The sequence below is a fragment of the Triticum urartu genome, chromosome 2 (genome assembly GCF_003073215.2).
Source record: "Triticum urartu cultivar G1812 chromosome 2, Tu2.1, whole genome shotgun sequence".
NCBI lineage: Eukaryota > Viridiplantae > Streptophyta > Magnoliopsida > Poales > Poaceae > Triticum > Triticum urartu.
The window spans coordinates 11,136,984-11,151,449 of record NC_053023.1 but is presented as its reverse complement, the minus strand read 5'-3'; the positions used below and the strand labels follow the sequence as shown (position 1 = coordinate 11,151,449).

The 14,466-nt window shown below is 47.1% G+C and overlaps 1 protein-coding gene across 1 annotated transcript; it reads left to right on the top strand.

The window, feature by feature from the left end:
• Positions 1-2,587: 2,587 nt before the first annotated feature.
• LOC125540657 lies at positions 2,588-3,121 on the top strand. Its single transcript, XM_048704251.1, has 2 exons — positions 2,588-2,728; positions 2,856-3,121. Exons 1-2 carry the CDS (start codon positions 2,623-2,625, stop codon positions 3,029-3,031), a joined length of 282 nt encoding a protein of 93 aa, XP_048560208.1. The 5' UTR covers positions 2,588-2,622; the 3' UTR covers positions 3,032-3,121.
• Positions 3,122-14,466: the final 11,345 nt, after the last annotated feature.

Genomic DNA, 14,466 nt, shown 5'->3' with positions numbered 1-14,466 from the left:
CGGAAGGCAAAATTTCAAACTAGACCATTGTTGGGAGTTGCTCCAAAAGTGCGAGAAGTGGAAGTTGATCGACAAAGAATCCCCACCAAAGAGAGGCTCACTTACAAACATGGATGAAGATGAGGATGATGATGGCCCAAGCAATTTGCACAAGCCCGATGGCGACAAGAAGACAAAGGAGAAGATGAAGAGAGAGCAAGAAGCATCGAGCTTGAGGGAGAAGATTGATGCCATGGTGCAATCCAACGAGTCCATGTCGTTGAAGTCGTTGGAGATCAAGAAAGATTTGGCCGAGAAGAAGGCGAAGGAGAAGCAAGAAAAGTGGCAGTTGCTCAAAGAAGAGGGGCTGCGCAAAGCTGCCATCGAGGAGAGAAGAGCACGCGCCGCTGAAAACAAATCCATGTCCATGTTGCTCGCCGAAGAGAACAAGATCATGTCAATGATCCGCAATGACATGGACGACCTCACCAAAACATGGCATGATATGGCAAGGAGAGAAATTTTGAAGAGAAGAATGATGGCGTCGGCCGGTCCATGCTACAGTTCCTGTGATGTTTTCTCCGCTCCATATGGTGGCAACGTGGATGATTTCGGTGCGGGAGTTGGAACAAGCGCCGGAGGTGGATTCGGCGGCACCGATGAATTTCAAGGTGGACTCGATGGCGCGGAGTGAAGATCGATCAAGATGATGCCGGACATGGGCGCAAACCTTTTGCAGGGCCCTCTTTTGCATTAGCCGTAATGAACTTGGCTTCTATTTGCGCGTGAAACTGTTTATGTCGTTTGAATTTGAACTTGTTTGTGAAATCCTATGTTAAATGCGAGATTTGCAGTTTATCTGTTTGCGGGTCGTCGTGGTGGTGCCCGAGCAGATCCCGCAGAAGCCGACCCGTAAAAAGACATATTCCGCGAATATACTTTTTTACGGATCAATTTGGGGGTCTGCATCTGTGCCAGCCCGCACCGGCCCGCAAAAGCGGTTTTGCGCAAACTGCAAATGCGTTTTGCGGGCCGGTGGGATACGGGATCTGCTAGACTTGCTCTAAACCTAGTCAGGGCTGATATGCAACCAGTAATGAAATCTTCCTTTGCCCCTAAAAAAAGTGCATCAATGATGTATATACATTACATATACTCGAGGGATGTGAACGAATGGACATACCCACTCGGGAGGGAACGACGAGAGACACAACGTTAAGAAAAGGCTAACCGCCTGTCGGTTTACAAGAAGGAGATTATCTATAATTAATTATGTCAAATTAATTCTTAACATTCTCATCCATCGAATCACAAACTAAAAAAATAGAATCACTAACAATTACGTCCAGGATTAGCTGGGTCGTCCCATAAGTTATTTGAACTAATTATTTACCCGTCACAGTCTGGCTAGATCTGGGTAGACCACCTAATTAGTACTTTCTCTGTAAACAAATATAAAAGCATTTAGATCACTAAAGTAGTGATCTAAACGCTCTTATATTTCTTTGTGGATGGGAGTACATGAATCAAGACTGAAGCTCGTGTCTGACACTAGTTGGTCCCAAATTTCAGTTTTCTATAGACCTCGTATACTCAAAACAAGGTTGTGAATTTGGAAAAAAGGTTCGTGAATTTGAAAATGTTCATTAAGTGAAAAAATCAGATACTGCATAAAATGTTCAAAAATTTGATAACAATTTATGAATTTGAATCACGGATTTCAAGAAGTTCGTGAAAAATAATAATCACGAATATAAAAAGTTCATGATCTGAAAAATGTTCATGAATATTAAAAAGATTCCTGATTTTTTTGTTTTTTGGTTTTCCCCCGATTTTTCGTAAGTGTTGACAAAAAAGTTTAGAAAAAAAAGTTACATGAAAAAATGCTTTTTTTCTTCTGCAAAAGGCACATATTTACTCTACGTGCAGGCCTGGATTTGCTTCAGCAAGAGGCATTGTCGCGCCTCTCTGAAAAGGAAAAAACTCTTTTTTTTCTTTCGTGAAAGGCACAGATTTACCTCTCGTGTAGGCACAGATTTGCTTTCAGGAGAGGCACTTTTGATCATAAGAATAGGGTATGCCGTGCGTCCATATATGCCAACTAATTTAGACCCTTTGAAGCCTTTAGTTATCATGAAAATTTTGTGAGACAATTTCTAGATTTATATACTGAAGAAAAATAAATGTTTAAAAGCAATCTATAGGTAAAAGGAGAAAAAATTATGCACATATAATAATAAACCAACAAATTACCTAGGTCTATAGATAAACACCGACATGAGCTATTTTAGCTCTTCATTAAACCATATCTAGCATTGTCACTAAAATTATATGTTAGGATAAGGCATCACCATGTTGAAAAGTAGAAGTAAATCAAGACGTTACGATAAGAATTAATGGCATGCATTAATATCTTAGACCATAACTAGCATTGGCACTAAAGTTACATGTTAGGATAAGGCATCACCATGCTGATACGTGCAAGCAAATTAAGACGTTTGGATAAGGATGACATGCATTAATATCTTAAAAAATAACAGTGTCGCCATTAAGCAAACTTTTTCTATAAATATAGATCATGGATGTAAGCATACACAGATCAGTTTTAGTTAGGACGAAAATCACACTACCCGATCGATCGCTATGGCATGGTGCATGAAGAACATCGGCAAAGGACAGTTGGGAGGCAACAAGGTGTTGATATGCTTGTGGGCCTTGTGGCTGGTGACGCTGCTTGTCTTGTCATCTGGTACCAATACTTCGGACCCGCACTTCTCCCGATCAGAATGATCCAAAGTTAATTTAGTTATTTTTTTTGCGCGTGCAAGTTAATTTACTTGATTGTTAATTTATATATCGTTTTCGGACGTATGCAGAAAAGATGGGTTCGGATGCCTGTGATAGACAAATTAGCCAGACATGGCCCAACACAACATGTATCGTTCGCGGCACCTGCAACAAGTACTGCACAAGGGAGAACTTTGACCGCGGCATCTGCAAAGAACTCAATTATTGCTTCTGCTACAGGAACTGCGCCATCGAATCCATCTAGCCATATACTATGTGCCATTTTCATGAATGCTCGATCGAAGCTATTGCTATGAGTTCATGCATTATGAATGAAATAAACTAACTTTTTTAAGCCGCTCTAGCTCTGGAGTGTGTCGCGCGGCGGCGCGTTCTGCTAATAGGTTTATCTGGTCAACGAGGAGGGGGGAGTTTCCCCCATCTGAATATATTGATCACAGAAACGGGCAAAGCCCCCAGTTTGCTACAGCGAGAGGTTTTTGGGCGACTCCGTAAAGTGCCAGAGAACACAACACCCATACAATCATCAGGTCAGGGAAGGAAGGCATGGAGCCATGAGTCGATGTGGATTGTACGGTCTGCAGGCAGCTTGCAACGCCACAACACATCTTCGTCTCTGCAACAGGCAAGCACCCGATCCACCGATGGCTGTTGGCGTTGAAAGACGACCGAATTTCGATGCTTCCAAAGTTGCCAGCAGCATAGCATGGAGAACTCCAGCTGCGAGCTCACCACCTGAGCTGCACGCCCCGCAAGCGCGCCCAGGTCACACGCTGTGGCACCGGCCGTACTCACACCCACCCTGCGCCAGAATGCTTCCGCGAACGGGCATCCAAAGAGCATGTGATCGGCGGACTCAAGAGCGGCCGGGCAAAGCGGGCAGCCGGCCTCATCCGCCGCGACGATGGTCTTTCTGAGAAGCGTGTCGCGCGTGTGAATACGCTTCTGCACCAGGAGCCAGCAGAAGAACTTCACCCTAGGGGGAACGCGCGCGCCCCAGGTCATGTCGGCGTAGCCGGCGCGCATGCCCCCGAAGCGCAGGAGCCCGTACACATCACAGACGACAGAGCCCCCTTGGGCGCACGCGCACGGTTTAGCTGTCGCACGTCCGGACCAGCCCTGCTTGGCGAGGCCTCCATCAGAGCCAGCACCGCGTGGAGCTCCCGATGACCCACTCTCGTCAGCCGGGGGACCAGGAAACTGGCGATCCCGTGCTGACGCACCTGCCAGACAGTGGCTTCCTCGTCCGTCGTGTGAGAGAGGAGAGCGGGAAAGGTCGCAGCCACCACGCCGCAGGGGAGCCAGCAGTCCCACCAGAACGAACACGCCCGCCCGTCTCCCACCTCCACCGAGGAGATAGAGCGATAGAGGGGGAGCAGCCTCGCCATGGAGTTCTTGTGTTCTCCCAGAGCGATCTCGCCCTGCGACAGGAGCGAGCAACTGAAAGTGCAACTATCCCTAGGTGGTTTGGTTTTGGTAATTCCTAACAACATATAGCTCATTGTGCTAATGATATTTCAAGATTAATATCTCAGGAAAGCTCAATGATTGGCATGGCATGGATGAGAAAAGTGGACCCCTCAAAATGTTAAGGATAAAGGATTGGCTCAAGCTCAAAGCTCAAGATTCTACATTTCCTATTTTAGTGATCCAAGATCACATTGAGTCTATAGGAAAAGCCAATACTATCAAGGAGGGATGACGTGCTGCGTAATGAGGTTCTTGCTCAAAATGCTTAGTGATATGCTCCAAAACCCTCAACTACTTTCTCACATCCACATATGACCTAAACCAAAAGTCAAACTCGGCCCCACCGATTCTTTCTATCCGGCGCCACCGAGTTTCAAATGTCTTAGCCACTGCCACAAACCCTAGGCAAATCGGTCTCACCGATAGGGATCTCGGTCTCACCAAGATGGGGTTGTAATCTCTCTGTTTCCCTTCGTAACATTTCGGTCTCACTGAGATGAGCGATCGGTCCCACCGAGATTTCAATGTAAACTCTTTGTTTTCCCTTTATAATGAGGGGTAACGTAGTAATTTCAAAACAAAAAATCCTACACACACGCAAGATCATGGTGATGCATAGCAACGAGAGGGGAGAGTGTGATCTACGTACCCTTGTAGATCGACAATGGAAGCGTTAGCAAAATGTGGTTGATGCAGTCGTACGTCTTCACGGCCCGACCGATCAAGCACCGAAACTACGGCACCTCCGAGTTCTAGCACACGTTCAGCTCGATGACGATCCCCGGACTCCGATCCAGCAAAGTGTCGGGGAAGAGTTCCGTCAGCACGACGGCGTGGTGACGATCTTGATGTACTACCGTCGCAGGGCTTCGCCTAAGCACCGCTACAATATTATCGAGGACTATGGTGGAAGGGGGCACCGCACACGGCTAAGAATATGATCACGTGGATCAACTTGTGTCTCTAGGGGTGCCCCTGCCTCCGTATATAAAGGATCAAAGAAGGGGGGTGCGGCCGGCCAGGAGAGGGCGCGCCAGGAGGAGTCCTACTCCCTCCGGGAGTAGGATTCCCCCCCCCCTTTCCTAGTTGGAATAGGATTCGGGAGGGGGGAAAGAGGAGAGAGAGAAGGAAGGGGGGCGCCGCCCCCCTCTCCTTGTCCTATTCGGACTAGGGGGGAGGGGCGCGCGGCCCAGCCCTGGCCACCTCTCCTCTCTTCCACTAAGGCCCACTAAGGCCCATATACCTGCCGGGGGGTTCCGGTAACCTCCCGGTACTCCGGTAAAATCCCGATTTCACCCGGAACACTTCCGATATCCAAATATAGGCTTCCAATATATCAATCTTTATGTCTCGACCATTTCGAGACTCCTCGTCATGTCCCCGATCCCATCCGGGACTCCAAACTCCTTCGGTACATCAAAACTCATAAACTCATAATATAACTGTCATCGGAACCTTAAGCGTGCGGACCCTATGAGTTCGAAAACAATGTAGACATGACCGAGACACGTCTCCGGTCAATAACCAATAGCGGAACCTGGATGCTCATATTGGCTTCTACATATTCTACGAAGATCTTTATCGGTCAGACCGCATAACAACATACGTTGTTCCCTTTGTCATCGGTATGTTACTTGCCCGAGATTCGATCGTCGGTATCTTAATACCTAGTTCAATCTCGTTACTGGCAAGTCTCTTTACTCGTTCCGTAATACATCATCTCACTGAAGGAAATATGGCCTAGAGGCAATAATAAAGTTATTATTTATTTCCTTATGTCATGATAAATGTTTATTATTCATGCTAGAATTGTATTAACCGGAAACATAATACATGTGTGAATACATAGACAAACAGAGTGTCACTAGTATGCCTCTACTAGACTAGCTCGTTAATCAAAGATGGTTATATTTCCTAACCATGGACAAAGAGTTGTTATTTGATTAACGGGATCACATCATTAGGTGAATGATCTGATTGACATGACCCATTCCATTAGCTTAGCACCCGATCGTTTAGTATGTTGCTATTGCTTTCTTCATGACTTATACATGTTCCTATGACTATGAGATTATGCAACTCCCGTTTGCCGGAGGAACACTTTGTGTGCTACCAAACGTCACAACGTAAATGGGTGATTATAAAGGTGCTCTACAGGTGTCTCCAAAGGTACATGTTGGGTTGGCATATTTCGAGATTAGGATTTGTCACTCCGATTGTCGGAGAGGTATCTCTGGGCCCTCTCGGTAATGCACATCACATAAGCCTTGCAAGCATTGCAACTAATGAGTTAGTTGTGAGATGATGTATTACGGAACGAGTAAAGAGACTTGCCGGTAATGAGATTGAACTAGGTATTGAGATACCGACGATTGAATCTCGGGCAAGTAACATACCGATGACAAAGGGAACAACGTATGTTGTTATGCGGTCTGACCGATAAAAGATCTTCATAGAATATGTAGGAGCCAATATGAGCATCCAGGTTCCGCTATTGGTTATTGACCGGAGACGTGTCTCGGTCATGTCTACATTGTTCTCGAACCCGTAGGGTCCGCACGCTTACGGTTTCGATGACAGTTATATTATGAGTTTATGCATTTTGATGTACCGAAGTAGTTTCGGAGTCCCGGATGTGATCACGGACATGAGGAGGAGTCTTGAAATGGTCGAGACATAAAGATTGATATATTGGAAGCCTATATTTGGATATCGGAAGTGTTCCGGGTGAAATCGGGATTTTACCGGAGTACCGGGAGGTTACCGGAACCCCCCCCCCGGGAGGTATATGGGCCTTAGTGGGATTTAGTGGAAGAGAGGAGAGGTGGCCAGGGCTGGGCTGCGCGCCCCTCCCCCCCTAGTCCGAATAGGACAACGAGAGGGGGCCGGCGCCCCCCTTCCTTCTCTCTCCTCTTTCCCCCCTCCCGAATCCTATTCCAACTAGGAAAGGGGGAATCCTACTCCCAGAGGGAGTAGGACTCCTCCTGGCGCGCCCTCTCATGGCCAGCCGCACCCCCCCTTTGAACCTTTATATACGGAGGCAGGGAGCACCCCTAGAGACACAAGTTGATCCACGTGATCATATTCTTAGCCGTGTGCGGTGCCCCCTTCCACCATAGTCCTCGATAATATTGTAGCGGTGCTTAGGCGAAGCCCTGCGACAGTAGTACATCAAGATCGTCACCACGCCGTCGTGCTGACGGAACTCTTCCCCGACACTTTGCTGGATCAGAGTCCGGGGATCGTCATCGAGCTGAACGTGTGCTCGAACTCGAAGGTGCCGTAGTTTCGGTGCTTAATCGGTCGGGCCGTGAAGACGTACGACTACATCAACCACGTTGTGCTAACGCTTCCATTGTCGATCTACAAGGGTACGTAGATCACACTCTCCCCTCTCGTTGCTATGCATCGCCATGATCTTGCGTGTCCGTAGGATTTTTTTTGAAATTACTACGTTCCCCAACATGTGCCTCCTCCCCCTCGACATCGACCTTGTCGGAGCCCCTGCCCTCGCTCTCCGCCGCCGTCTCACTCGACCCCGCCTCGCCGCCATCTCCCTCAACCCTGCCTTGCCGCCGTCTCCCCCGACTCCGCCTCGCCACCGTCTTCCCTGACTCCGCCTCGCTGCGCCTTGGTGCCGCCATCTCCCCCGACCCCATCTCTCTCTCCGCCCTCTGTAAGCACTCTCCCCTCCCCTCTTCTCTGCTCTCTGCTCTCTGCTCTCTCTCTCTCTCTCTCTGTTAGTATGAACCCTAGCTATTTAGTGCTAGTTAGTATGAACCCTAGGCTATTTTTAGTGCTAGTTAGTTAATTAGAATTAGTATGAACCCTAGTTAACAAATCCTAGGACAGATTATTGGCTATTTTTTAGTGGTAGTTAGTATGAACCCAAGGTTTCAAACTATTGCTATTTTTTAATTAAAGAAATTGTTGATATTTATTATTTTTTAGTTAAATAAATTGTTGCTATTTAAAAAAACTTCTTACATTTTCCTTCAAGTTCTATATTTTTCTTCCTGCTATATGCAAATTTGAAGTGGACATGTGAGTTAGTTGCGGGCTAGTAACGAGATTGAACTAGGTATTGGAATACCGACGATCGAATCTCGGGCTAGTAACATACCGATGACAAAGGGAACAACGTATGCTGTTATGCGGTCTGACCGATAAAGATCTTCGTAGAATATGTAGGAGCCAATATGAGCATCCAGGTTCCGCTATTGGTTATTGACCGAAGACATGTCTCGGTCATGTCTACATTGTTCTCGAACCCGTAGGGTCCGCACGCTTAAGGTTACGATGACAGTTATATTATGAGTTTATGCATTTTGATGTACCGAAGTTTGTTCGGAGTCCTGGATGTGATCACGGACATGAGGAGGAGTCTCGAAATGGTCGAGACATAAAGATTGATATATTGGAAGCCTATATTTAGATATCGGAAGTGTTCCGGGTGAAATCGGGATTTTAGCGGAGTACCGGGAGGTTACCGGAACCCCCCGGGAGGTACATGGGCCTTAATGGGCCTTAGTGGAAGAAGAAGAGAGGCGGCCAGGGCTGGGCCGCGCGCCCCTCCCCCCTAGTCCGAATAGGACAAGGAGAGAGGGGGCCAGCGCCCCTTCCTTCTCTCTGTCTCTCTTTTCCCACCTCGCGAGTCCTATTCCAACTAGGATTGGGGGAGAAGTCCTACTCCCGGAGGGAGTAGGACTCCTCCTGGCGCGCCCTATGTGGCCGCCCGGCCTCCCCCTCTTGGTCCTTTATATACGGAGGCAGGGGCACCCCAGAGACACACAAGTTGATCCACATGATCTTGTTCTTAGCCGTGTGCGGCGCCCCCTGCCACCATAGTCCTCGATAATATTATAGCGGTGCTTAGGTGAAGCCCTGCGACAGTAGTACATCAAGATCGTCACCACGCCGTCGTGCTGACGGAACTCTTCCCCGACACTTTGCTGGATCGGAGTCCGGTGATCGTCATCGAGCTGAACGTGTGCTAAAACTCGGAGGTGCCGTAGTTTCGGTGCTTGATCGGTCGGGCCGTGAAGACGTACGACTACATCAACCAAACGCTTCTGTTGTCGATCTACAAAGGGTATGTAGATCACACTCTCCCCTCATTGCTATGCATCACCATGATCTTTCGTGTGCGTAGGAAATTTTTTGAATTACTACGTTTCCCAACACTCACAACTAACTCATTAGTTACAATGCTTGCAAGGCTTATGTGATGTGTATTACCGAGAGGGCCCAGAGATACCTCTCCGACAATCGGAGTGACAAATCCTAATCTCGAAATACGCCAACCCAACATGTACCTTTGGAAACACCTGTAGAGCACCTTTATAATCACCCAGTTACATTGTGACGTTTGGTAGCACACGAAGTATTCCTCCGGTAAACGGGAGTTGCATAATCTCATAGTCATAGGAACATGTATAAGTCATGAAGAAAGCAATAGCAACATACTAAAGGATCGGGTGCTAAGCTAATGGAATGGGTCATGTCAATTAGATCATTCACCTAATGATGTGACCCCGTTAATCAAATAACAACTCTTTGTCCATGGTTAGGAAACATAACCATCTTTGATTAACGAGCTAGTCTAGTAGAGGCATACTAGTGACACTCTGTTTGTCTATGTATTCACACATGTATTATGTTTCCGGTTAATACAATTCTAGCATGAATAATAAAAATTTATCATGATATAAGGAAATAAATAATAACTTTATTATTGCCTCTTGGGCATATTTCCTTCATATAACGTTTCGGTCTCAGCGAAATGAGAGATCGATCCCACCGAGTTTACCTGACCAACTCTCTGGTTAGCTTATTACCAAAATCGGTCTCACCGAGTTTGTGTAATCGGTCTCACTGAGATTACATTATGCCCTAACCCTAATCATATCGGTCCTATCGAGTTGCATGTCGGTCCCACCGAAAACCCTAACGGTCACTAGCTTTGCTAAATCGGTCAGACCGAGTTTAACCATTCGGTCCCACCGAGTTTGGGAAGTTTTGTGTAACGGTTAGATTTTGTGTGGATGCTATAAATACCCCTCCACCCCCTCTTCATTCGTGGAGAGAGTCATTAGAACAAACCTACACTTCCAACCTATATTTTCTGAGAGAGAACCACCTACACTTGTGTTGAGACCAAGATATTCCATTCCTACCATATGAATCTTGATCTCTAGCCTTTGCAAAGTTGCTTTCCGCTCAAATCTTCTTTCCACCAAATCCAAATCCTGTGAGAGAGAGTTGAGTGTTGGGGAGACTATCATTTGAAGCACAAGAGCAAGGAGTTCATCATCAACACACCATTTGTTACTTCTTGGAGAGTGGTGTCTCCTAGATTGGCTAGGTGTCACTTGGGAGCCTCCGACAAGATTGTGGAGTTGAACCAAGGAGTTTGCAAGGGGAAGGAGATCGCCTACTTCATGAAGATCTACCGCTAGTGAGGCAAGTCCTTCGTGGGCGATGGCCATGGTGGGATAGACACGGTTGCTTCTTCATGGACCCTTCGTGGGTGGAGCCCTCCGTGGACTCGCGCAACCGTTACCCTTCGTGGGTTGAAGTCTCCATCAACGTGGATGTACGATAGCACCACCTAACGAAACCACAACAAAAACATCCGTGTCTTCAATTGCGTTTGAATCCTCCAAACCATTCCCTTTACATTCTTGCAAGTTACATGCTTTACTTTCCGTTGCTCATATACTCTTTGCATGTTTGCTTGAATTGTGTTAAGATTGCTTCACTTGTCCATAGTTGCTAAAATCTGCCAAGAACTAAATTTGGGAAAAGGCTAGATTTTTATTTGGTCAAGTAGTCTAATCACCCCCCTCTAGACATACTTTCGATCCTATAGAAACCATCAGCCCCTTGCCAGATCCAGGCCGCCCAGCGCGACCCAGCCGCCGTGTAAAGCCGGTGCACCATCTTCAGCAGAAGGCTTTTGTTCTGGGTTGCCAGGTCACGCACCCCAGCCCTCCTTCAGCCTTCGACCTGCACACGCGCTCCCAAGCCACCAGGCATTGTGCGCCGGAGGTACGCTCAGCGACATTCCAAAGAAAGGAACGTCGAAGACCGTCCAACGCACTGAGCACGACGGGCGACAGGAGCATGGCCGCCATGGCGTAGGTGGGGAGAGCATCCAGCACCGCATTGATGAGAACCAGGCGTCTGGCAGGAGACAACAGGCGGGAAGCCCACCCCGCGAGGTACTTGTCTACCTTGGCGATCATGGGCAAGAAATCCGCGTAGTGAAGCTTCTCCCAAGACAGGTGGAGGCCGAGGTACGTCTGAGGGAACTCCCCGGTTGAAGGAAATATGCCCTAGAGGCAATAATAAAGTTATTATTTATTTCCTTATATCATGATAAATGTTTATTATTCATGCTAGAATTGTATTAACCGGAAACATAATACATGTGTGAATACATAGACAAACAGAGTGTCACTAGTATGCCTCTACTAGACTAGCTCGTTAATCGAAGATGGTTATGTTTCCTAACCATGAACAAAAGAGTTGTTATTTGATTAACGGGATCACATCATTAGAAGAATGGTGTGATTGACTTGACCCATTCCGTTAGCTTAGCACTCAATCGTTTAGTACGTTGCTATTGCTTTCTTCATGACTTATACATGTTCCTCTGACTATGAGATTATGCAACTCCCGTTTGCCGGAGGAACACTTTGTGTGCTACCAAACGTCACAACGTAACTGGGTGATTATAAAGGAGCTCTACAGGTGTCTCCAAAGGTACATGTTGGGTTGGCGTATTTCGAGATTAGGATTTGTCACTCCGATTGTCGGAGAGGTATCTCTGGGCCCTCTCGGTAATGCACATCACTTAAGCCTTGCAAGCATTGCAACTAATGAGTTAGTTGTAGGATGATGTATTACGGAACGAGTAAAGAGACTTGCCGATAACGAGATTGAACTAGGTATTGAGATACCGACGATCGAATCTCGGGCCAGTAACATACCGATGACAAAGGGAACAACGTATGTTGTTATGCGGTCTGACCGATAAAGATCTTCGTAGAATATGTGGGAGCCAATATGAGCATCCAGGTTCCGCTATTGGTTATTGACCGGAGACGTGTCTCGGTCATGTCTACATTATTCTCGAACCCGTAGGGCCCGCACGCTTAAGGTTTCGATGACAGTTATATTATGAGTTTATGAGTTTTGATGTACCGAAGGAGTTCCGAGTCCCGTATGAGATCGGGGACATGACGAGGAGTCTCGAAATGGTCGAGACGTAAAGATCGATATATTGGACGACTATATTCGGACATCGGAAAGGTTCCGAGTGATTCGGGTATTTTTTGGAGTACCGGAGAGTTACGGGAATACGTATTGGGCCTTATTGGGCCATACGGGAAAGAAGGAAAAGGGCCTCAAGGGTGGCCGCACCTCTCCCCTTAGTCTGGTCCGAATTGGACTAGGGAAGGGGGGCGCCCCCTTCCTTCCTTCTCCTTTTCCCTTCCTCTTTTCCTATTCCATATGGGAGGCAGAATCCTACTAGGACTAGGGAGTCCTAGTAGGACTCCACACCTGGTGCGCCTCTCCTAGGGCCGGCCTCCTCCCCCCTTGCTCCTTTATATACGGGGGCAGGGAGGCACCTCTAGACACACAAGTTGATCTTCGTGATCGTTCTCTTAGCCGTGTGCGGTGCCCCCCTCCACCATAATCCTCGATAATATTGTAGCGGTGCTTAGGCGAAGCCTTGCGACGGTAGAACATCAAGATCATCACCACGCCGTCGTGCTGACGGATCTCTTCCCCGACACTTTGCTGGATCGGAGTCTGGGGATCGTCATCGAGCTGAACGTGTGCTAGAACTCGGAGGTGCCGCAGTTTCGGTGCTTGATCGGTCGGACCGTGAAGACGTACGACTACATCAACCGTGTTGTGCTAACGCTTCCGCTGTCGATCTATAAGGGTACGTAGATCACACTCTCCACTCTCGTTGCTATGCATCACCATGATCTTGCGTGTGCGTAGGAAATTTTTGAAATTACTACGTTCCCCAACAGTGGCATCCGAGCCTAGGTTTTATGCATTGATGTTGTGCACGAGTAGAACACAAGTGAGTTGTGGGCGATATAAGTCATACTGCTTACCAGCATGTCATACTTTGGTTCGGCGGTATTGTTGGATGAAGCGGCCCGGACCGACATTACGCGTACGCTTACGCGAGACTGGTTCTCCCGACGTGCTTTGCACATAGGTGGCTGGCGGGTGTCAGTTTCTCCAACTTTAGTTGAACCGAGTGTGGCTACGCCCGGTCCTTGCGAAGGTTAAAACAGCACCAACTTGACAAACTATCGTTGTGGTTTTTGGTGCGTAGGTAAGAACGGTTCTTGCTAAGCCCGTAGCAGCCACGTAAAACTTGCAACAACAAAGTAGAGGACGTCTAACTTGTTTTTGCAGGGCATGTTGTGATGTGATATGGTCAAGACGTGATGTGATATAAGTTGTTGTATGAGATGATCATGTTTTGTTGAAGTTATCAGCAACTGGCAAAATCCTTATGGTTGTCTCTCTATTGCATAAGATGCAAGCGTCCAATAATTGCTTTACTTTATCACTATGCGATAGCAATAGTTGCAAGAGCAATTGTTGGCGAGACGACCACGTGACGACACATTGATATAGATCAAGATGATGGAGATCATGGTGTCATGCCGGTGACGATATAGATCATGACAGTACTTTGGAGATGGAGATCAAAGGAGCAAGATGATGATGGCCATATCATGTCACATATTTTGATTGCATATGATGTTTATCTTTTATACATCTTATTTTTGCTTAGCTTGACGGTAGCATTTTAAGATGATCTCTCACTAATTATCAAGAAGTGTTCTCCCTGAGTATGCACCGTTGCGAAAGTTCTTCGTGCTGAGACACCACGTGATGATCGGGTGTGATAGGCTCTACGTTCAAATACAGTGGGTGCAAAATAGTTGCACACGCGGAATACTCAGGTTATACTTGACGAGCCAAGCATATACAGATATGGCCTCGGAACACGGAGACCAAAAGGTCGAGCGTGAATCATATAGTAGATATGATCAACATAGTGATGTTCACCAATGAAACTGCTCCATCTCACGTGATGATCGGACATGGATTAGTTGATTTGGATCACGTGATCACTTAGAGGATTAGAGGGATGTCTATCTAAGTGGG